Genomic DNA, 22,084 nt, shown 5'->3' on the forward strand with positions numbered 1-22,084 from the left:
TAATTGTGAGGATAAATTAAACATAGGGGTTGAAATAATTTTATAGACAAAACACATTTTTTTATAAATAAAAAACGGTTTCCGTGGTTTTAGCGCGAACTGTTGCTATGGGATCATACATTGTTTTCTATAGCTACAGCACTGCGCATGTTGCAGCATGATCAAACATAACCTCTTACTTTATCTCGCAATCGCGTAAAGGTTAATGTTTGGACACATTTTCGTACAATAATTAACAAAGATCGACTCTTATAATACTTTTGTATATCGTAGATATAAATTGTTAATAAATAATGAAAAATTTGACAGTGACTCGACGTGTCAGTCGACGTTTAGAATCTTTACAGAATGAGATTCCAAGCGATTCACCGATATTGCACGCTGTTAATTCAGTAAATGATGATTTGTACATATTATTAAAGAATAAAATATACAAACTACCATCTGAATATGAGAAAGATATTATTTTCTTTAATATCGACGAGAAATTAGAATTCGTCGGTTTGGAGTATTCTATCGTTACCCAAGAATTGTATGGTGCCTGCAAATCTGGTGATATTATGCGAATAAATGTAGAATCTGAATTTGAATGCGAAGTAATAAGTCAGTTGAACGTAGATTTGCAATGTATGAAACTCAGCCCAGACCACGAAATAATAATAGTAATTACAGATTATGGTACTGTAATTACAATGGTATCTACTTTCGATATAATATCGGAGGTAAATATATTTCTAATCAATTTATCAAATCTATGATTTTGAATAATGTATGAAAGTTTACGATTGCTTAATGTTTATAAATTTATATATTTTAGGTTGACCTGCATGCTCCAGAATTTGGTCAGAAACAATTTGTAACTGTTGGATGGGGTAGAAAAGAAACTCAGTTTCACGGATCAGAAGGAAAGAAAGCAGCAGTGGCAAAGCCAACACAGCTATCTAAAAATGAATCAGACGATGAATTATGCAGGATAACTTGGCGTGAAGATGGCTTGTTATTCGCTGTTGGTTTCTTAAACAGAGACACTGCAGTACGACAATTTAAAGTATTTAATAGGGAAGGTATTTTACAATACACAAGCGAGCTTACCAGTGGTCTACAAGAACCACTATCATGGAAACCATCTGGCAGTTTAATTGCAACAACACAGAACTTGGCGAATAAGCACGTTATTGCTCTTTTTGAGAAGAATGGCTTGAAGCACAGAGAATTCACACTTACTTCTAAGCAGGATGAAATTAAGGTATATATATATATATATTCTTTTTCTTATATAGTAATTCAAGCTTTATGTTTCACTAATTTTAACTTATAAATTTTTTTGTAACTTGTATTGCAGGTGAAAGATTTATTTTGGTCTCCAGACTCAGAAGTTTTAACCATTTGGTGTCAAATGAAGGAAGATTCTTCTTCAATTCTGCAACTGTGGACAGAAAATAATTGCCACTGGTATTTGAAAGAAACAATCAGATTCACTGTTGATAATCCACTGTTATGCGCGACATGGAGCACAACTGTATTTTGCAAAAGATTAATTTTTGTGACACTCAAAGAATTCATCACTTGCGATTATTATTGGTGCGTTAATCATAGTAGAGGCAAAAGTATAAACGACAAATCTGTCGTTGGAATAATCGATGGAAGTAAGTTGTTAATAACTGGACTCAGAATGGGAATTGTACCACCACCGATGGCACATCAAACTTTAGAGACTTCCGAATATATAAATGCTATTGTCTTTGCACCGGATGTAGAAAACTCATGGATAGATAGTAATGCATTTTTTTGTGTCTCTGACAGTAATAAATTAATATTCTACAAACATGTAACGGTAAGTATATAGAATACTCTGTGAGATTGTTATGTAAAAGGGGCTTCTATATCTTAATAGTGAAAAAAAAATCAGGATTCATTTATGGAGTACAAACACGTTGGATCGTATGTTATTAGTCCAGGAGAATTTGAATATTCTCCATCCGATATGCATCATTTTCTTTGGCTCGATGAAAATATCATTTTATGTTCGATATCGAAAGCAGGCCACAGTATTCTTTGTGTCTTAACTTTAAACGCAATAGACAATGAAACTCAGAGTCAAATAAAAATAAAGTAAGTCCGTATTTACGAAAATATTAAATGTGGCGTTCATTCGACATTTACTCTTATACTTTATTTTCAGAGAAATGCATCATATGTTAGATTTAATTCATCACATTGTTCCTTCTCCTAACGCGAAAGAAGCTTACATAGTCCTTGAAAATTCTATCGTTAAATTTTCAAGGGAAGGGGAATTAATTCCAATCGACATACAATTATTAAATCACACTTACAAAGTGGAGATTGTGAAAATAGGTGAAAAACACGTCGTTCTATCGCTATCCTATAGAAACTGCTTCGCGATAAATGGAAAGCAGATAACTAATAATGTTACCAGTTTTTTTGTTCATTCGGAATTTTTGCTTCTCACAACTTCGCAACACACGTTAATATGCGTGAGCATAAATCAAGAAAATTTCGACAAGTTGGTCGAACAAGACCTAACTGTCAAGCCATGGGAAAATTCTAATGAGAAATTCTTAGGTATAGTTTTGAATAGAGTTTAGAGAGTTAAGTTGGTTGTATCATAATTGCAATCGATATTTTCAGATTTAAACGTGAGACGGATAGAGAGGGGATCTCAACTGATTGCAGCAATCCCGAAGGACTCGAAAACTATTCTACAAATGCCTCGTGGAAACTTGGAGTGCGTACAACCACGAGCTCTGTCCTTGTATATCATTGGATTTTATCTAGACAATTGCAATTATCTTTCTGCATTCGACTTGATGCGTAGACAGCGAATAAATTTGAATCTGCTACACGACCACGATCCGAAGAAATTTATTGAGAATGCTGATAAATTCGTCGAGCAAGTTTCCAAACCTAGCTGGTTGAGTTTATTGCTTTCCGAGTTAGCGAGCGAAGACGTTACTACAACGATCTATGCAGATTATTATAGAAAAGGCCACTTGAAATCAGACACCGCGACGAATAAAATCGAAATAGTTTGCAATTTATTGCGAGACATTATGGAAAAGAAGAACGATAGTAATCGCTTGATTCAGCCGATACTAATCAGCCTAGTTAAAGATAAAAGGAAGCAAGGTCTGGAAGGTGCGTTGGCTAAATTAAAAGAGATTCGAAGATTAGACGACTCTAGGGGAAACGAGGACTGCATAACATCGGACGAAGCACTGAAATATTTATTATATATAGTAGATGTAAATGTGTTGTTCAATACTGCGTTAGGAATGTATGATTTTGATCTAACGATGTTTGTCGCGTCCAAGTCGCAAAAAGATCCCAAAGAATATATCCCATTCTTGAATGATCTGAAAAAGCTCGATGAAAATTATATGAAGTATTCCATTGACTTATACTTAAAACGTTACGAGTCTGCGCTTGAACATATAGCAAAGGATTCGAACAGATTCAACGAATGTATGAATCTGATACATAACCACAATTTGTACACAAAAGCTATGAAATTATTCGAAAAGAACAGCGAACAATACAAGGAAATAGCTAGGAGTTATGGCGAATCTTTAGCAAAGAAGAGACACTATCAAGAAGCTGGAATCATGTTTCATAGGAGTGGGGACCTAAAACAAGCTTCGGATGTTTACAAGTTGGCTGGTTGTTGGCAAGAAGTTATCATCTTGTCCACTCAAATGGAACTTAGGTGAGCAGGAACAATTGCATCAAAGTCTGAATGTTCTATATTATGCAATCCATAATTATAAACAATTAAACAATGTCTCAGTCCGATAGAAAAGCGAACACTTTACAAAGAACTCGTGGAATGCTTGAAGAACGATAAACGATACGAGGAAGCAGCTTATATTTCGGCAAATTATTTACAAAATACGGAGGAAGCAATGGTTTGTCTGTGCAATGGAAAACGTTGGAAAGATGCTATACGAATTGCACACGACGCCGAGCGTCTAGATCTGATCGGTACGTTTATTTTTAAATACAATTACAATCGAGCTCGATAAGACTGCGATAGAAGTTACAGAAATATAATCTTCCAGAGTCGTGTGTAAAGTTAAGCGTATACGAATACGCTGATCATATAATGTCTCAGCTACAAAAAAGTAGAAATGATTTTGAGCAACATAGATCGCGTCTCGCTACAGTCAGAGTAAATATTTCTCAGAGAAATGCGAAGATTTTTGACGGAATATCTTGGAACAATGAGTCGATATGTGACAGAGGCATTTCAGACATTCTCAGTGATACGAGTAGTGTCACTAGTTCAACGATGAGTCAAAAATCGAGATTGTCCAGTTTGTCTGGGTAAGTACAATGGAACTGGTGCAAGGCACAACCACCAAAGTATCGATAATTATCAGTGTCAATGAAATTATTTTCAGAAAAAGTTACAGATCCAGCAAGAATCGTAGGAAACACGAAAGGAAGCTCTTAAATTTAAAGGAAGGTAGCGCCTTCGAAGACTTAGCTTTAATTCAAGCTTTATATCAAATCATCAGCAATACGTACAAAGAGACGGGTTTGTGTATTTATTTGTAATCGATCGTACAGAATAGATTCTACATTTAAACAATATACGTATAACAATAATTTCTACTTTAGATGATATACATGCGTTGGTACAAGTGCTCGTGTATTTTGACGATGATGAATATGCAGGAAGAATGCAAAATTATATTAAACAGTTTCTCCTTTTGATAGAGAAAAGTAAATCTGAAATTTGGGACGTATCTGCACCTTCAAGCCTAACAGAAATGGTACGAGATATAAGATATTCGTAATTAATTTATTCGTATTATATGTTACATATCGACATATTTTAGGAAAACGCCGAACTTTCTATGTCAACGGAATTTCCAGGATTGTCCGCTACTCAGAAATTAATTGGTAAGTTAAGATAAATATAAAACGTTTATATAAGATGATTTGCTTATTTACTTGTGTTTTAGAATCTTACGTTACACACCCACCAGTAGCACATTCCTCACCTTGGAAACTGAATATATTTTAGTATTTAAATACAATTAATACTTTGTAAAATATATTTCTAAAATTAATCAAGTTGTGATCTCTCTACCTCTAACAAATATATTTTCTATTCTCTATTTAATGGATAGACGTTTCTATATAGACTCTTCCTATACGAATAATAGTTACAACACCGAAAAACATGTTGCAACTATTATTGGGATTCATAACAATTTTTATTTTCGCGAGACTGTTCGCAAAATACGTGCTAGGATTTCACTTTAATACAACAAATAAGTAATGTTAATGTACATTCGGAGTATAAAATATTGTAGCATAATATTCCAAGTCGCGTAAATGATGTGTATTGCCGCGGAAACGTTGTTACACTTTATTTTTCACTGAAATTTCATTTACATAAATTTTATACAAATTTTATGTTTCAAGCGTATAGTTAAACTGGTAAAACACCAGGAATGAACGACAGTCCATTGGTATAATATTTGTGAAAATATCGATATCAAAGTATAAATTAATATCGTCTGGAATACTCGCGTATTTTCATATATTAATGTTAAAACTATCTATAGAGCTAATATCAAAATAAAAATGTATTTATAATCATGAATAAAAGTTAAAACTTTCTCAATATTTTAATACAAAAGATACGATATACGATCTATCGGTAAACGTAGCTCGTTTTTTACACTATAATAATCCAAAAAAAAAAAAGATTTAATGGTAAAATTTGACTATACTCTCATGCTTGTTTCTTTCTTATGCTAGAAAACTTTTGTATACAATTAATCTAAATTTCGCGAGTACGTATAAGAATAAAGTAAACCTTTAATAAGTGACTTACGTGTTATGGTACTCGAGTTACAAGCTGTATTACACAAAATTACTTATTAAAGTGTTTCTTTTTTCACAAACTTCGTACAACCCCTTAATATTCCTTAACTAAATGATCGTACGTTCCACTTTCAATAAGTCTATTATCTCCGAGACGATCACAAACGAGACTATCGTTTACAAGTTTTGAATTTCAATCTGAACTTTTCTTCTATTTGTAATAAATGAGAATTATATATTAAACAGATGATTTTGTTTATGATGACTCGATATGGTGGCACATTGTTTCATTACTTGAGATTTACTTCGATGATACCGGAGCAAAGTTGTTACCAAGAGTAATTGTGATGTTAGATGATAACCGATAGAATAATGCGTAATTACATGTTATTTTTAATAAGGTTATTACATAGGGTAAGGGATGAGTAAAGATAGTCTCGTTTCTCTTTCTTTTGTTTCGCTTCTGCTTGTTTCGTATGATTTTCCTTCTGAAAATGAGTCACACTATTTATGCTGAAATCATATTTCTCAACATATTCAACAAACAAATGTCTCATCACGCAGTTAACACTTAATATAAATATTATACCGCTTTATCGTGCGCTTTCGCTATGGCAAGCAGAATCGGTGACTTAAATTCGGGCCGAGTACTAATTTTCATGAATTTCGTTTGTGTGTACTTCTTCCTCACGGCTTGATGGCTGCTCTTGTCTACGTTAATTATAATACTTGCTATCTGCTGTGCTACGGGTAATATGTCGTTCGTTGTATAGGTACTGTAATGTACCAAGGTATTTGTCCAGACAACTTTTTCCTTATTGTCATCATTACCAATAAGTCTATGTAATTAAATGGGAATGAGTGGCTAGTTAATAATGACGGTAATGTCAATGACATTATACATTTAAGATCAGACAACTTACACAAATGCTAAATATAGTGCTGCAGCTGCGATCAGGCTCGGTGGATAGTGAGAAACTTCGTAATGCACCAAACAATATTCCAGCAAATACTTGGCGAACGTATGATGTATAGAGAGAGCCTTGATATAAACAAGCGGTTCATTCAATGAAAAACACAATATATTTGAAAATTGTTACGTCGTAGAAATTTATAATGCGTACCTTTCCCGCTTTGCTGTATCGTCTGAGGAAATGTAACGGCAACGGTCGGCCGAAAGAATAGTCTAGCGTCTTCACAATAAGTATTTCCATTTGTAACACTTCAACCTTTGTGTATGTATTATCCGTGATGTAAACAAAGTCGTTTACATCCGGCGTATACATTTCTTCGTATTTGCTAGCGATAAACATAGCTGTTATCCCAACCAATTGTAGCCTCTTCTTGTCTATCTTACGATAATCCTACAAATAACGGTTACAATTTATCTAGTTAACAGTTTCGTTCATCTTTGTTTTGAATAATATTTAATTAACAAACCTGTAAAAATCGATCGATAATAGCAACTGTGAGATACAATGTTTCTTGCGTTAAATGAAATTGTTGGTGAACTTCGACTATCCAGTCTATGAGTACGCTCCTCATTTTCGAAGTAATCGCTTGGCCTAATAGATATCCCTTCTTGATAGGGAACTTACTTTCTAAAGTTCTTAAATATTCATATATGTCATTGGTATAAATAGAAACTAGAGTAAGATTTCCCTTATCTTCTGCGTCGATGTCCTCGAATGACAACAGATCTGACGAAAAGGATTCCACTTCCTTCTTCTCGAGAACTGGCACCGGATTAGCTACATGAGGGACTACAGGTTTTTGCACAGGTTTAACTACCTGTACAGGTGGTTTCTCAGATACCTTTACCGTTGGTTCAGATATCTGTTTCACAGGTACTATCGCCTTTTTCTTATCTTTTAGTAAAAGACTGGTCTTGTCTATGTGATCTACACCCCGTTGCGTGCTCACTTTGTTGCCTATTTCGCCTAAAGCAGCTCTTTTTACCTTCCCTGATATTGCATTGACCTTCGTATTCTTGACATTCTCCTGATTTACAATGTGCTGAAAATTGATTTGAAAATAATTCTAGTTATAAATTTTCTTTTTTAAATATATTTTAAATAAATTTTGAAGGAAATTAAATTCTATTTAAAAAAGATAAACGATCTTTTCCTCTATCTTTTTCAATATAGATGTATTCGAGAAGATTGTATTATATACATACGTATATTTTTTTAATATTGGATCTGTATGTACATGCATACATATACATACATACACATAATTAAATATGGTTACATTTAATTATTCATTTAATAATGAATAAAAGTAGTTAATAAATTATAAATTAAATTAGTCTTCTGGATAATCATGTACAAAAAAAAAATGAAAAAACATGGTATCGAAAAAAAACGTTCCCCTAAAATGTTTATTTTAAATCAAATTTTTTGTTACAATTTGAACGACTAGCCATCGTTTAATTTTCTAATATATAGAAAATCATCGGAGAAGGCAACGAAGAATCCTAAAACGAACGTTTTTCGATGAAGTATCTTTTTCAAAAAAATTCCGAGAAGTACGTTAGAGACGAAAAACGAGTTGAAGAAATGGAAATTCTGGATTCCTGAACGATTTGAAAGAATGAGAGTAATCAGGATTCGTGGAATTGCGAATGAAAATGCAAGGAACGAAAGAGAGTGCGGTGGTTGATATTTGAATAGGCTTTAAAACGAGGAGAGGGCATTTAAAGATGTCTGGGAACGGACGGTTACCCTGTTCTATTGACCTCCCCCATCGACATTCCACGCTGATCGTTCAGCGTTCGTTATTTTTGTAAAATTTTACGACTTACTGTAAGCCCGGTCCGATTTCTTAATGCCATTGTTAATCCGGATGAGGAAGGATTTCATGCAACACCAAAAATTCGTCTTCCAAATTAGCTGCTTCCACCGTTTGCCAAACAACGTTCACCTTGTAGTAACGACTTCGTCGGTTTGAATTTGTTTAGTCGACCGAACGGAAGTTCACCCTCTGCGGATGTGGGAGCGTGGTAGAGAAAGCGGGAAAATTGAAACGTTTGATTAGTCGATCGAACTCGATAATCGAGTAAAATCTGTTTTTCGAATAATAAACACACTTTTTTTTTATGATTAGCTCCGATCTATTTAAACGAATGTAATTAGAACCATCACTACGCAAACTGTGACTGTATGCGAATCAAATTTGTAAGATAATATAAACAATTTAACATTCGTTGGTTATAGGGAATTATATAAGTAACTTTTGTTTTTCAATAAAAAAGACATTTTCATGGCTTTCCTCGTGTATTATAATATAATTTAATTTCTCTAGAAATTGAAACAAAAATGAAACACGTGAAGAAACAATGAAAAGAATTGAGAATGTTTGGAAAGAACAGCTAAATTACATGATTTAACTATTTTCTATTGGAATAGAAGTATTTAGAGTACTATTCTAAATATCAGATCCTGATACAAGTAGAAATAAAATAATAATGTGAAAATTTGAAGTATGTCCATGTCACTGTGACGGAACAGCTGATTGTTTTGACTGATATCAACTGATATCTTGTCAACCCTGGCTGCATATGCTTATTTATGTACGACCATAATTGTTTGTACATTATGTTACGTAAATTGTATAATAATAATAGAATCAATCGAATAGAATAAATATTTCAAGTACCATACAAATACTAATATTCCTCGACAAATGTTATCGTCGACAAACGTCAGACATTGCTCACATATTTGTTAATCGATAAAGAATAAATAATTTGGAAAATGTCTATAAATATTGATATTAGATTAAAACGAGCTAGTAAAATATATCACGAAGGGGTACGTTTTTTTTAGATTTTACGATAATTGTATTAAATATTGTTCAACATGGAGGTTATGTTTCAGGAGATAGTAGCTGGTTTTATATTATTGAAAACTAATTCAGACGTTAAACACGATGGAATATTTCTAAGTATGGAAGGTTCTGTTAATTTGCAACTCAGTTCGAAAAACTTTGGCATTTTCGAAGCTTTCTATAATTCTGTTAAGGTTAGGTTCTTTTTAGGTTATTAATTTTTAAATAGAACTACTTTAGAATGTACTTTAGAAAAATACATTTGCAACATGTTTTCAGCCAATACAATTGGTGCAATATACTTTAGATGTTGCTCCAAGTGGAAAAATACCAAGTGGTAAAACAGAAATACCGTTTGAATTACCATTGAAACCGAGAGGAACAAAATCTCTGTACGGAACCTATCATGGAGTCTTTGTAAATATCCAATATTTAATTCGCTGCGATATCAAAAGGAGTTTCTTAGCAAAAGATGTGAGCAAGTCGCTGGAGTTCATAGTAGAGGACAAAACGCCTCGTGATATAGAAAAAGAACCCAGCAAAGGGCCATTGACGTTTAAAATAATGCCAGAATCTCTACAAAATACAAGGGACAGAACTAATGTACCTAGATTTTGCATTTCGGGAAAGCTAGATTCGTTGTATTGCAAAGTCTCGGAACCGCTAACAGGAGAAGTAGTAATTGAACATTGCGAAGCTGTAATAAAATCAATTGAACTACAGTTGGTGAGAGTTGAAACGTGTGGTTGCGCGGAGGGATACTCTAGAGATGGTAAGATGTCTGAATAAAATCCGCGTAGACATTTTATTTGTCGTTTTATGACTCTATGTTTATTTTAGCAACTGAAATACAAAATATACAAATTGGAGAGGGAAATCCTTGTACAAATTTGCCTATACCAATATATATGATATTCCCAAGGTTATTCACATGTCCTACGCTAAGTACGAGTAATTTTAAAGTTGGTAAGATCACCGTTTTAATTTCGGTTTTACTTCGATTTATTATTTTTTCATATAAATTATATGTTTTTTATGTTTTGTTACAGAGTTCGAGGTAAATCTGATCATAGTCTTTGAGGATGACTATTTAGTCACAGAAAATTTTCCTATTATATTGACTAGATATTAAAATTTCTATGGAAATACAATATTTTATATAAATTATGTATATTATTTACAAATTGTATATATTTCTAATAAATGCGATTTTACGTTAGATTTAAGTGAAAAATGTATTTTAAAAAGGAGGGAATTTTCTTCGTAATATACAAATTAATGGATTAGCAACTCATATAACAATATAAAAAAAAAACATTTCACTCCAGCCCAACTTTTTGAGCAAATAATTTGTAATATTTTTCCACTTGCTTGTTATGCGTTATACCAACTGAAGCTAGTAATACCACATAACCGAGTACGAATGTTAATAATTTATGTTGTTTAAACCACGCTAACAATCCTCTATTATCGGTGTACCTGAAACATTGAGTATTGTTTATTTTGTATTACATATCGATATAAACATTTTTTTTTAAATGTATACCTTGTTGCTTGAACTTCTTGACTGTAAACAAGAAGGTATCGTACTCTTATCAATTCACTATTCGTCACTACATAATATTTATTTGGAACTTTTCCGCCTACGGAGTCTGCGGCTACATTGCGAGCGTCATTGTCTGAAAAACGACAAATACTTTTTCACTTATAATAGAGTTCTATTACCAGATGAGCAATTCAATTTTGTATAGAATCAATTTTTACCGGAGTCCCCAGTTTTTACATCAACGTGATTAATAAGTTCGCACAAAGCTATGCAGCTCATTTCGCTTCCAAGTATACTGCCTCCCCATCCATACCCCACAGGACTGTATGGCAAACTTACACTTAATTCGCTCGAAAGATATATTCCTTTACCAAACAAAGATTTCTAAAAGATACATCAATGACTTAACATATCGATATTAATTGTTACGAGTTCCTACATATATTTTGTATAAGTAGCAGTTTACCTTGCACATACTCTGTTGTAGACCGTAGTGTATAATGGAATGGAAATTCTCTAGACGACTGCCGTGATAAGCGTAAAAGGTTGTATGGCCTTGAGCAATCTTTTTCCATTTGTCTTCCGAAGTGGATTGCTTAGCGTTTGCAACTTGAAATATTAAATTTGGTGCAACTACAGATATATCTGAAGGTGCCCTTCTCAATATTGAGTCGTACTGTATAAAATTAATGAATAAAATTAAAAGTGCTTAGCTAACGGGACATGTGTAAGGAAACTTACACAATCCTTGTTGATGCTCTTTATGTAAGGATCTCTCAGACGTATTAGAACCCAATGTAATAATTCTATAGCTGTTCCGTAACGTTCGTATACGTCTGGTTCTTGTAATGCTTTAAATAGTACAGCCAGTGGTGGGATTAGCTCTATGCCTCGCCTCTATAATTAAATTATAATAGCGAATTTTTAAATAATTACATATAAAGCAAAGTATTATATATAACAGATATTTTGAAGATGCTACCAAAGAATCGATGTCCTTGAACTCATTTTTTATATACATTGGTGGAAAGGGTTTTAAGCAAGAATCATAACGATACGTGTTACATGCTGCCACAAACAAAGACCACTTTAAATCAGCTGCTTTCAGATCCTTTTCCAACATATGTTTCAACAACAGAATCTTTTTCCCTATGTCTTCTTGTTGATGCGTGGAATCTAAGCGACTTGTGTACAATATATCTAAATCTGATTCATTGGCCATTTTGTTGTTAATAATGTTTACGTGATCATTTTTTTTCTCTTCGTCATTATGGATGTATCGTTCCTTGTTCGAGTTATCCATTATCGATGAATCAAATCTAGAGTTAAATCATTAATGAGGTTATGTTGCAAACCATCCTCCGACTGTATCTCGCCAGTAAAGGAAACGGAAGAGAAACGTGGATAAAACAACAAATCAGCAAATGATTCGTTTTCATTAATGCTTTAAAAACGATTAGTTATATCGAAGTAAGTTTCTCGGTGAAACATAATCGTTAATCAGTGATGCAACTTTGAGTTAACGAAGTATGGAACACGCTAGGTTAGAAAAAACTCATAAATCATGAATTTTTTAACAGTATTTCGTATTCTATTTTCTCATTCAGCGAGCAATTCAGTAAAGAAAATCAAAATTGAATCGAAAATTAAATCGAAAGAAATCGTCAACGATAACAGTTTTTTTACTTTTATTGTCAAAGGTTTTTGGGAATATATTACGCTTGAATCGATAAGTCATACGATAAATTGGACGCTCTTTGTGATTAATTTAGTCTCTTCGAATTAATGGAATAAACGGAACAGTAATTTGTTTTTAATTGCGTACTTGAGGGCATATCCAAGAAATTTTCATGTTCAAATTAGTTGTAACGTACTTACAATCCACGGCGGGCATATTCGGAATCGTAATTTTCACGGTGATTGTAAATAAGGTATAGCCTATTGGTTAGAGAATTATATATTTAATCTTGCATTACAACGAATTTGTAATTATATCATGAACATTGTCCAGATGTTTCGTGGCTCCTGTCACAGATCACATCTGTTTCGGGTCATTCGTTTGTTACAGCGATGTTTCTCTCTTTTTCAGTAATATCGTGGTAAGCTTAGATGAGTAAGAAATTCAGTTTCGGATTCGATAATTGACGAGGGTGTTTAATTCCAAGTATAAATTACAATTATTTCCATCGTACATTGTAGAAAGTTAAAGTGCAAAGTATTGTATTTTCTATGTTAATCGATCGATTAGACTGTCAATATTGGACGCTCCTTTCCACTGGTGCTAAGGGTACTTTTTTATTCTTATTATACTCAAATTGTACTTTAATAAGTAATTATAAGTACTATAAGTAATTATAAGTAATTATAAGTACATTGTATAAAATTAAAGTGCAAAATATTGTATTTTTTATGTTAATCGATCGATTAGACTGTCAATATTGGACGTTCCTTTCCACTGGTGCTAAGGGTACTTTTTTATTCTTATTATATTCAAATTGTATTTTTATAAGTAATTACTTTTTCTACAGGGTGTCCCAAAAATGTTGTAACACCTTGAAAGGGTAGGTTCGGGAGGTAATTTGAAACAACTTTTTCCTTAGCGAAAATGTTGTCTGAGGCTTCATTGAGGAGATATTAATGGAAAACGTCGACCAATCAGAACGCGAATATACCGATGGAGCGCTCGCGGTAGCGTATGAGCGCGGCCGCCTATCGCGTAACTTACGCTCAACCGGCATACTCACGCTCTGATTGGTCAGTGTTTTCCGTTAATATCTCCGTAACAAAGCCACGGACAACATTTTCGCTAAGGAAAAAGTTGTTTCAAATCACCTCCTGACAGTGATGGGCAAAACCCTAGGATTCAAATAAATCTGAAGTTTGCCGATATGTTTGTTATATGTGAACATATGTGATATGTTGAACATTTCCCAGAGAATGAAACGAGACAAACACATCGGCAAACTTCAGATTTGTTCGAAGTCTAGGGTTTTGCCCAACACTGCCTCCTGAACCACCTCTTTCAAAGTGGTACAACACTTTTGGGACACCCTGTATATCGATTTACATTAGATATCTGTATGGATCGGTGGTTAAACATTGTTCGTATTACGCGCCGCGAGCGTGCACGGAGTCAATGAGTCAAATTTAAATTGTATTAAAATTATATTAACATTGCTTTTAGACCATATTATAATACATATATAATCTAAGAACAACATAATTCGTGAAAAGTGAATGTTCTTTGCCAATCAGATGCGGTCATGAAGAATCACGAATCACTATGAAAAATCACCGTGATTGGCAACAAACGTGATCGAATCACGAGTGATTCACAAGTAGCAGTTCTAGCCATCTCTAGTCGGATCCCTCGTCGGTCGCGTTTCGTTCGGTTGGCAACGGTCGCGCGTCGTGCGAACGACAGTCTATTCCCCATACAAAGAACCTATAGGGGAACTCGATCGCGACTGTTGGCGAGCATGCGACTCAATGTCATGCTTCAAGGTAAACTATCGATGACGTCAGTATACGTCACTTAACAAGTGGGAGTGGATGGATAGATGTCGGCAGCCGTGTGCTGGCTCTCGCGAATAATCGCACACGAAATTCGCAACGGACGATAACCGCGTCGGTTCGCGATAATGTTGCGTGTTTCTTAGCGATGTGGTTCTCTCGCCGTGTGGAACGAAAAGTACGAGAAAAGGAAACGTAGAAACGAAAAGGAAAAAAGAAAAAAAAAGAACAACAAACGACGACGCACACACGTGTTTCCGCGGTAAATGGAAAAACACCGAAATCGGTCTGCGCATGCCCGACAACCGATGACGTCACGAAAATTGTGCTTTTGATCAAACTCGCCTCTCTCGCAGTATTTTTTTTTTTCCACCGTGGACGTAATAATGTGGAGAGTGAAATAATTACACGGGAAAGCTCTGTAGGAGCCGCAAAGAAGCCGGTGAAAATTGTAAGTAAAATTCATTTCTCCTCTCACCGTTTCCGAAGTCATCCGTTGACTTACAGTCTGTTAACATGGCCTTCACGCACGCACACATCCATACCGGACACATGCACGCACGGCATGTACGCGCGCGCACACATGCTAAGCGTTCACGATTTTAAAGAAAAGAAAAAAAAAAAGCTTGTTCCTAGCGATGTTTCGATCGTCGAAGGTTTCGAAATCTTTAACGACCAGAGTATTAGCATCTCGAACGTCGAACGAATACGACGAACCGCGAGACCCCTTTTTCTTCGCGAGATGTATTGATCTCCCAAAGGAATGATTGAAAATGACAGGTCCTGTTTTCGTTATTTCTCGCTCGTCTTTTTCGTCATTTTCGATTCGTAGCTAGGCGATCCTCGAACTTATCGTACTCCTCTTCTCTTAATCTCATTTCGTTTGTTATGATACTAACTTGCGAAAAATTATCGTTCGCGAGTGTTTGTTATTTAAGTTAACAACGCCGAGAAGCCGTATTATTCGTCGTGTAGTAGGTAATCGAAAATGACGAAGATCCTGAGGTACAAATAGCTTTATGTTAGAAAATAAATTCATTTCGTAAACAGATCTTGGTTCAGAGGCGTTCATACCGATCAAAATATTCCTATAACCTTTATTCGAGCACAAATTTTTTAGTGATATTTACATTTTAACAAATTGGACAAATATCATTAGATTTCTATAGAAGTGTGTCTTTAAAATTTGACTTTTATCTATCGGATTGCATTGCTTGACACAAAAATATTGTTATAACCTTTATTCGAGCACAAACTTTTTAGTGATATTTACACTTTAATAATTTGGACGAATATCATTAGATTTCCATAGAAGTGTGTCTTCAAAATTTCACTTTTATATGTCGCATTGCTTGACACTGATTACACAAAGTACTTGGATGGCTTTTTGTACTAGTATCATATATGCTGACATTAGTGCAACAAATTTAATGAACCTAAGAAGTTTGAATATCCCCTGTATTAGAAACATTGCACAAATATGTTTTACCTTTCGCTAAGGTTTTCGAGTCCATAGAAATATTTATTTGATAGAGTCCAAAGTATCGTTTGAATGATAAGACATCAAAATATTCTTGATAGTTAATATTTGGTAACTGAAATTTTGTGTATATTTATTACACAGACATCAAAAAATGAATGTCAAGTTGCATCTTGGACTCCCAGACTATATTTTCAATTTTAATATCTGCTCAAATCAATGATTTCTTTTGCATTCAAAGTGGATCTGTTCCCATAGCGAAGACATTTATGATACTACACATAGATTGAAACTATTGGGCTGTCTGGAAAGTCCATGGCGATTTTTAGTAGGCGGTACAGGTCTGTATATATCAGAATGGATGAAAACAAATAAGATGTATACATTCCTTAACAAGTGGAAAGGTTGTGGAACAAAATGGTTCACATATAATTCAATAAATATGCATCAAAATTCAAATATGCCTTTGAATTTTTCTTGAAAATAGGCATGAACTTCCCGGACAACCCAATAAATTGTTGCAACTGGTTTTAATCAAAGAATACTAGTTGTAAATGGATCTGAAATCATGTAAAACAAAATTTGTTACATAGATATTAAAGAATTAACGTCACTTTGTGTCTCAGACTTCTAGATTATATTTTCAATTTTAATATCTGCTCCAATCACTGGTCTCTTTTGCATTCAAAGTGCATCTGTTCCCATAGCGAAGACATTTAAAATACTACACATAGATTGAAACTGTATTGTCGCAACCGGTTTTAATAGAAGAATAATAGTTGTAAATGCATCTGAATTCATGTTAAACAAAATATTTTTTATTCAAGAAGTTTTGTTAACTTCTGTAAGATGCTGCCATCTGCATACAGAAATGTGAACTACATGAGGTCATATCGGTAAAGAAGAAACCTCGCGTGATATTATAAATGTTGGTGGTATTTTTTAAATTTAATAGTTTTACATTACAGGATTAAATAATGAATGAGTTACGGATAAATAGCAATATTTTATTTGTTATTGTACAGTTTGTATAATACTTTACAGCGAGTACATGGAATAGCATAGAAAATTTTACACATTCGGGTAGTTTTTCGAAAATCGAAAAAAGTGCGAGGATATTTATTGGAGATATTCATTTGTTAGACTCAGATTCATTCATACGATGATTTTATTCGCTCGATGTCATATGATAACCTTAACGTTTATGGCCCGTATTCAGGTTCTCTTCGGGAGTCTGTAGATGGTAATGAAATTAGGTTAGTGTATAATATCACATGGCTGAAACCAGTCCCGAATAGTCGAATAAATGAATATTCTATAGGCGCGCTATCAATTCAGGAAATCACAATAATCGTAAATACGGGTCGTAGGTCGATTTAGCTTCGAGGGTACCGTATTAATTCAAGCAAAAATATTACAATAAAAAAAAAACGGAATCGAATGTAAAGTTTCGGGACATGTAGAGATACGCAAATTGAGAAGAAACGTTTCTGTAAACACGGGTTGGCAATCGCTTAGTTTCCGAGATACGATGACGTTACGCCAGTGTTTCTCAACCTGGGTTCCCCATGAGGGTATTTTCCGAAGAATAAATGAAGTATATTATACAGTGGAATGAACGAAAGTCTCGGTTATTATTTTCATCAAAGATACAAAGTTAACTGTCGTCGATAGCGAAAATATGTAAGAAGTGCGTTGTTTAGCGAAGTTTGAGAAGCACTGAGTCGAGAAGCTTGCCCTTGCGTTCTCATCAGAGATCGTTCGCGCCATTTTCCCTTTGAGACTCGGCGTAATTTTTTTTAACGAACTGCACCATTCGAATCGATAATCGACTTGCCCTTCTGTGATCTGCACGTTCACTTAAACGTTCCACTGTCGAGATAACGCGCGCTCGAGGAGACACAGCAAAAACATTATTGTATCTACGAAATTAAGCGACCGCTATCCCCGTGCATTAACTTTCTTTCCTTTGGGCGTCTCCACGCGCGTACATCTTTCTTACATCGACCGTGCGTGTAACGCGTGCATCCCTGTAACGTACGAGAAACTTCTAACCTCTCTCGTAACCTTTTAATTATATATTTATGTATCCTCTTTTTATCCCCGTCTTTTATCACTATAATCGGGGTTACGTATTCGGGTAAACCGGACCACTTTGATTCGTTTTTGCAAGTCGAGTGATTTTTACTTGTTAGTGATGATATACTTTACGCCGAGACGCTCCGTAACACGAGGAGGATGCAATTTCTTTTCGCGCGGCAAAAGGAAGGGACACAGGCATCAATGCATCCGTTTGTTGTGTACATTTCGGTGTCTCTATCAGATCTAGACTTATCGCGGGATCTCGCGGCACTTTGGAACCCACGCAATAATGCTCGGGATACAAAGAATTGTTAAGCATCGCGCTACAAAGCACGGGCCCACAATGTGGCTCCATCGAGTCTATGGAAATTTGTACGAAATGTGTACATAACCTAAACGTTGGATCGTTGCTTTTGGACGAGTAGAGGTGTCCATTTAGGTGAAATTTGGATCGGAGGATTGGAGGATCGAGATGGGTGTCTAAGAAGAGGGTTAGGAGATGATGACGGTAGGTTCTGATCGGTGACCGCCATTTTTCTCTCAGAACTCTTATCAGGAAATTGTTTGGAATAAGATATTCAATTGTATGATATAGATAAGGGGGGGGGGGGTTGTTTAGGAAGTGAACGTGAGCAATATTTATTTTTTCGAAAAAGTGACTCGTGTCTAGGAGAAACTAATTTCGAAAAATATAATTGAAAAATGGCGGAGCTCGACCTAACCCTATTACGGTGGCCGCCATTTTCCATTTCTCTCTCGCAACTCTTATCAGAAAAGTGTCTGCAATATTTAATTGCAAGTACATATGAGGTTAGGAAAAATGTTTAAGAAGCGTAGGCGAGCAATATTTATTTTTCGAAAGAAATGACTCGTGTTCCAGTGGAAACTAATTTCGAAAAATATAATTGAAAAATGGCGGAGCTCGACCTAGCTCTATTACGGTGGCCGCCATTTTTCTTTTCTCTCTCGCAACTCTTATTAGTAAATTGTTTGGAATAATATATTTTATTTCAAATGTAAATATGGGAGGGGGGAATATTTTGGAAGCGAAGGTAAATAATATTTATTTTTCGAAAGAAATGACTCGTGTTCCAGTGGAAACTAATTTCGGAAAATTTAATTGAAAAATGGCGGAGCTCGACCTAGCTCTATTACGGTGGCCGCCATTTTCCATTTCTCTCTCGCAACTCTCATCAGAAAAGTGTCTGCGATATTTAATTGCAAGTACAGATGAGGTTAGGAAAAATGTTTAAGTGTAGACGAGCAATTTTTATTTTTCGAAACAAATGTCTCGTGTTCCAGTGGAAACCAATTTCGGAAAATTTAATTGAAAAATGGCGGAGCTCGACCTAACCCTATTATTTCGGTGACGTGTTAGAACGTCTCTGGTATTACGCATACATACTCGGAGCTCTTATCAGCTCTCTCGTTTCTCTCCCAACAATCTTCAAGTTAACATTAGAGGGGTGAAAGTTCGAAATTGGCTTCGCCTGTTGAACTTCGGTCCGCGAAACTCTCGTATTCCCGTTCTCCTTACTTTTGTCTTGCTCTACAACCCCGCAAAATTTCGTAATGACGTTCTTCGTACACCCCTTATAAAAGTCGCTAACACTCGATGGGAATTTGATTGAAAACGTCGTTTTCGTGGATTCGGTTCCCGGTGTATCTCGGGCACCTCACCCGAAACAGCTTCGAGTTCATAAAAATTCCACGAAGAAATCGCGCACGTCGTCGTCGACATCGATCCCGCCCACCCGGTACAGAGGAAGAACGGTTTCATCGATAACGTTCCTGAGAATACCCCGACCACTGACGTCAGTCATTTTCGAAACGTTATGCAACCCCAAGCTGCACACGGAAATTCGCAAAAATGATCGTCGCCCTCCTTGGAGTAGATACTAACGGGTGTTGCAATCGTTTCGTGCCGTATAACGCAACGCTCTAACGAGGTACAGTAAAGACTGGATAAGTGCAAGACAGGATCGACTGGATAAATGCAACATTTCTATCCCCACCACTCGAGGGGAGGGTCCCCTTTGACGCTTTCGAGCGACCAGCGTAACACGATCCTTCTCCTTCTTTTTCCCTCGGATCTCTTTCTCCGAAAAAGTTGCATTGCATTCAATGCGATGTATTTAATAATTGAACCAAATTCACGAAACGATGGTGAATAATAATGTAGTTGAAATAGAAATTATTTCATACCTTTCACTGCATTTTCCCATACTTCTAAGCAATTATATCTAGAGCTAGTGCGTATTCGTATAAATTCACTAGAAATTATTTCATACTTTTCACCGCACCTTTATCGAAGTCGGTTAAATATTTTTTCCAAAAAGTTATTTTATCTCGCATTTACCTAGTCTTTATCGTTATACTAATTCCCTAGTTTAGGCCAACACGCTGTCAGTCCGCATTAACGCAACGCGTCTGAGACAATTCAACCTGCCGATGGTCTCTTGTTTCCACTTGCTTCTCCTTCTGCCGACTGCTTTCTTTTATTGTCCCGCCTCGAACCTCTTTCTCTGTCGCTCTCTGTCCTTGTCCACGTTCGACTCGAGCCAAATGTAAACACAGAACAGAAACCATTGGGTCCCGATTTTCTCTCGCTTATCTCGTCTTTATCGTACGCGGACTACTCGTTACTCGAATAGTAGGTATCGAATAGCATTCGTATTTAAATGGTATCGAAATAGCGAGGCACCGGATTAATCGTTACTCGACTATTTAGCCTCCGAGTACGAAGCGTCGAACAACGCGTTGTATGACGCACTCTCTCTCTCTCTCTCTTGTCCTCCGTTTCTTTTATCTCTCGCTTCTATGAATCGATTCCCCGCGCGGAGACATTTGAAATTCGAAGCTATCCGAGAATAAAGCACACGATCGTCCAAAGAAATTCGAAATACCGCCGCGTACGAGTGACAGCCGCGACGCGCTCGCTCGCTTCTTTGATATAATGTACCGCGGTTTTACATCTCGATTCTAAGTATACGCTTAACGTTCGTGAATAATTGAGCCGAGCGTCAGAATTTCAGAGCGCATGAATCAAATTAGTCAGCGCCTCCTCTTCGTCTCTCCCTCCTCCTCGTCCTTCTCCTCTCCCCTCCGGCCGTTAAAAGATCCCGCCAAATCACGGTAAATGGTATTTCTAAATTCGCCTGCCAATTATTAAGGTTCGTCGCGATTCGATAGTAAACCGAATTCAATTTTTAACGCGAGCATTTCATGGAATGTTAAAGTCCGACCCACATTCCCTCGGTAATTAATTATTCGGCAGCTTGCTGACGGTTGGACCATTCCGACGTCTGTCCTCGCACGGAGTTGATAGTCGAGCAGAGTGTGACGCGCACTCGTAACGATGATTACGAATAGTAACGCAAGGGTCGCTGGGATTCGAACCCGAGGTCCCTCGGTCTCGTTGCCGATGCTTTTCCTCACTGGACGATCCCGCGCTCTCTTCAATTCTATTCTCTAACTACGTTAACTGTATTTATAGTATTCCGTGTCTATTGATCCTCCGGATACCGTAACGTCAGGTGTAGACATTTAGTTCTGTGCCTTTTGCGTTTGCAACAATTATATAGCTCTAGTTTGGATTGAAATATTCCCTTCGTCATGTTGGAGTAGCGTCGATAGTAATGAAACACGTATATTCAGCGGTTGATTTTACAAATGTACGTTTGTCTCTTGGAATGTATAACCTAGGGAAGAGTCAAAGTGATATGCGGTTCACTCTCTCTCTCTCTCTCTCTCTCTCTCTCTCTCTCTCTCTCTCT

General features: G+C 35.8%; 5 protein-coding genes across 12 annotated transcripts in view; 3 read left to right on the forward strand and 2 right to left on the reverse strand.

Annotated features, from left to right (window-relative positions):
* Nucleotides 1–157: 157 nt before the first annotated feature.
* Nucleotides 158–5,141, forward strand: LOC128888094 (elongator complex protein 1). Its single transcript, XM_054144735.1, has 12 exons — nucleotides 158–722; nucleotides 818–1,246; nucleotides 1,343–1,834; nucleotides 1,910–2,112; nucleotides 2,183–2,583; nucleotides 2,650–3,724; nucleotides 3,806–3,999; nucleotides 4,077–4,341; nucleotides 4,419–4,555; nucleotides 4,639–4,793; nucleotides 4,860–4,923; nucleotides 4,986–5,141. Exons 1-12 carry the CDS (start codon nucleotides 294–296, stop codon nucleotides 5,045–5,047), a joined length of 3,906 nt encoding a protein of 1,301 aa, XP_054000710.1. The 5' UTR covers nucleotides 158–293; the 3' UTR covers nucleotides 5,048–5,141.
* On the reverse strand, nucleotides 4,804–8,824 carry LOC128888168 (G2/mitotic-specific cyclin-B). The gene is made up of 6 exons (XM_054144823.1): nucleotides 8,663–8,824; nucleotides 7,297–7,872; nucleotides 6,981–7,220; nucleotides 6,780–6,898; nucleotides 6,446–6,695; nucleotides 4,804–6,344 (listed from the first exon to the last, which is right to left on the reverse strand). The coding sequence occupies exons 1-6, from the start codon at nucleotides 8,690–8,692 to the stop codon at nucleotides 6,237–6,239; spliced, it is 1,323 nt and encodes a 440-aa protein (XP_054000798.1). The 5' UTR covers nucleotides 8,693–8,824; the 3' UTR covers nucleotides 4,804–6,236.
* A 540-nt stretch (nucleotides 8,825–9,364) lies between these two features.
* LOC128888292 (vacuolar protein sorting-associated protein 26C) lies at nucleotides 9,365–10,908 on the forward strand. Of its 2 annotated transcripts, XM_054145011.1 has the most exons (5): nucleotides 9,367–9,671; nucleotides 9,738–9,881; nucleotides 9,967–10,459; nucleotides 10,528–10,653; nucleotides 10,737–10,908. In XM_054145011.1, the coding sequence occupies exons 1-5, from the start codon at nucleotides 9,615–9,617 to the stop codon at nucleotides 10,817–10,819; spliced, it is 903 nt and encodes a 300-aa protein (XP_054000986.1). In that variant the 5' UTR covers nucleotides 9,367–9,614; the 3' UTR covers nucleotides 10,820–10,908. The 2 variants fall into 2 exon arrangements, with proteins under 2 accessions (XP_054000975.1, XP_054000986.1); XM_054145000.1 differs by having other exon boundaries at nucleotides 9,365–9,671; nucleotides 10,528–10,908.
* LOC128888177 (protein mono-ADP-ribosyltransferase PARP16) lies at nucleotides 10,491–15,833 on the reverse strand. 3 transcript variants are annotated; one of them, XM_054144846.1, is made up of 7 exons: nucleotides 15,225–15,833; nucleotides 12,216–12,552; nucleotides 11,975–12,130; nucleotides 11,700–11,909; nucleotides 11,452–11,617; nucleotides 11,234–11,366; nucleotides 10,491–11,166 (listed from the first exon to the last, which is right to left on the reverse strand). In XM_054144846.1, exons 2-7 carry the CDS (start codon nucleotides 12,534–12,536, stop codon nucleotides 11,007–11,009), a joined length of 1,146 nt encoding a protein of 381 aa, XP_054000821.1. In that variant the 5' UTR covers nucleotides 12,537–12,552; nucleotides 15,225–15,833; the 3' UTR covers nucleotides 10,491–11,006. The 3 variants fall into 3 exon arrangements, with proteins under 3 accessions (XP_054000821.1, XP_054000812.1, XP_054000826.1); XM_054144837.1 differs by lacking the exon at nucleotides 15,225–15,833 and adding an exon at nucleotides 13,108–13,468; XM_054144851.1 differs by lacking the exon at nucleotides 15,225–15,833 and adding an exon at nucleotides 13,112–13,465.
* LOC128888115 (myocyte-specific enhancer factor 2) overlaps nucleotides 14,459–22,084 on the forward strand; it is a 96,043-nt gene continuing 88,417 nt past the window's right edge. For 2 of the 5 annotated variants that reach the window (XM_054144793.1, XM_054144801.1), the window contains exon 1: nucleotides 14,461–15,197. The gene's annotated coding sequence lies outside the window, so the exon portion shown is untranslated. Of the gene's footprint in view, nucleotides 15,198–22,084 lie in introns of all 5 variants that reach the window. The other 3 variants (XM_054144810.1, XM_054144784.1, XM_054144763.1) reach the window with 3 other exon arrangements.

Source organism: Hylaeus anthracinus, unplaced genomic scaffold (assembly GCF_026225885.1).
Source record: "Hylaeus anthracinus isolate JK02 unplaced genomic scaffold, UHH_iyHylAnth1.0_haploid 0, whole genome shotgun sequence".
Taxonomy (NCBI): domain Eukaryota; kingdom Metazoa; phylum Arthropoda; class Insecta; order Hymenoptera; family Colletidae; genus Hylaeus; species Hylaeus anthracinus.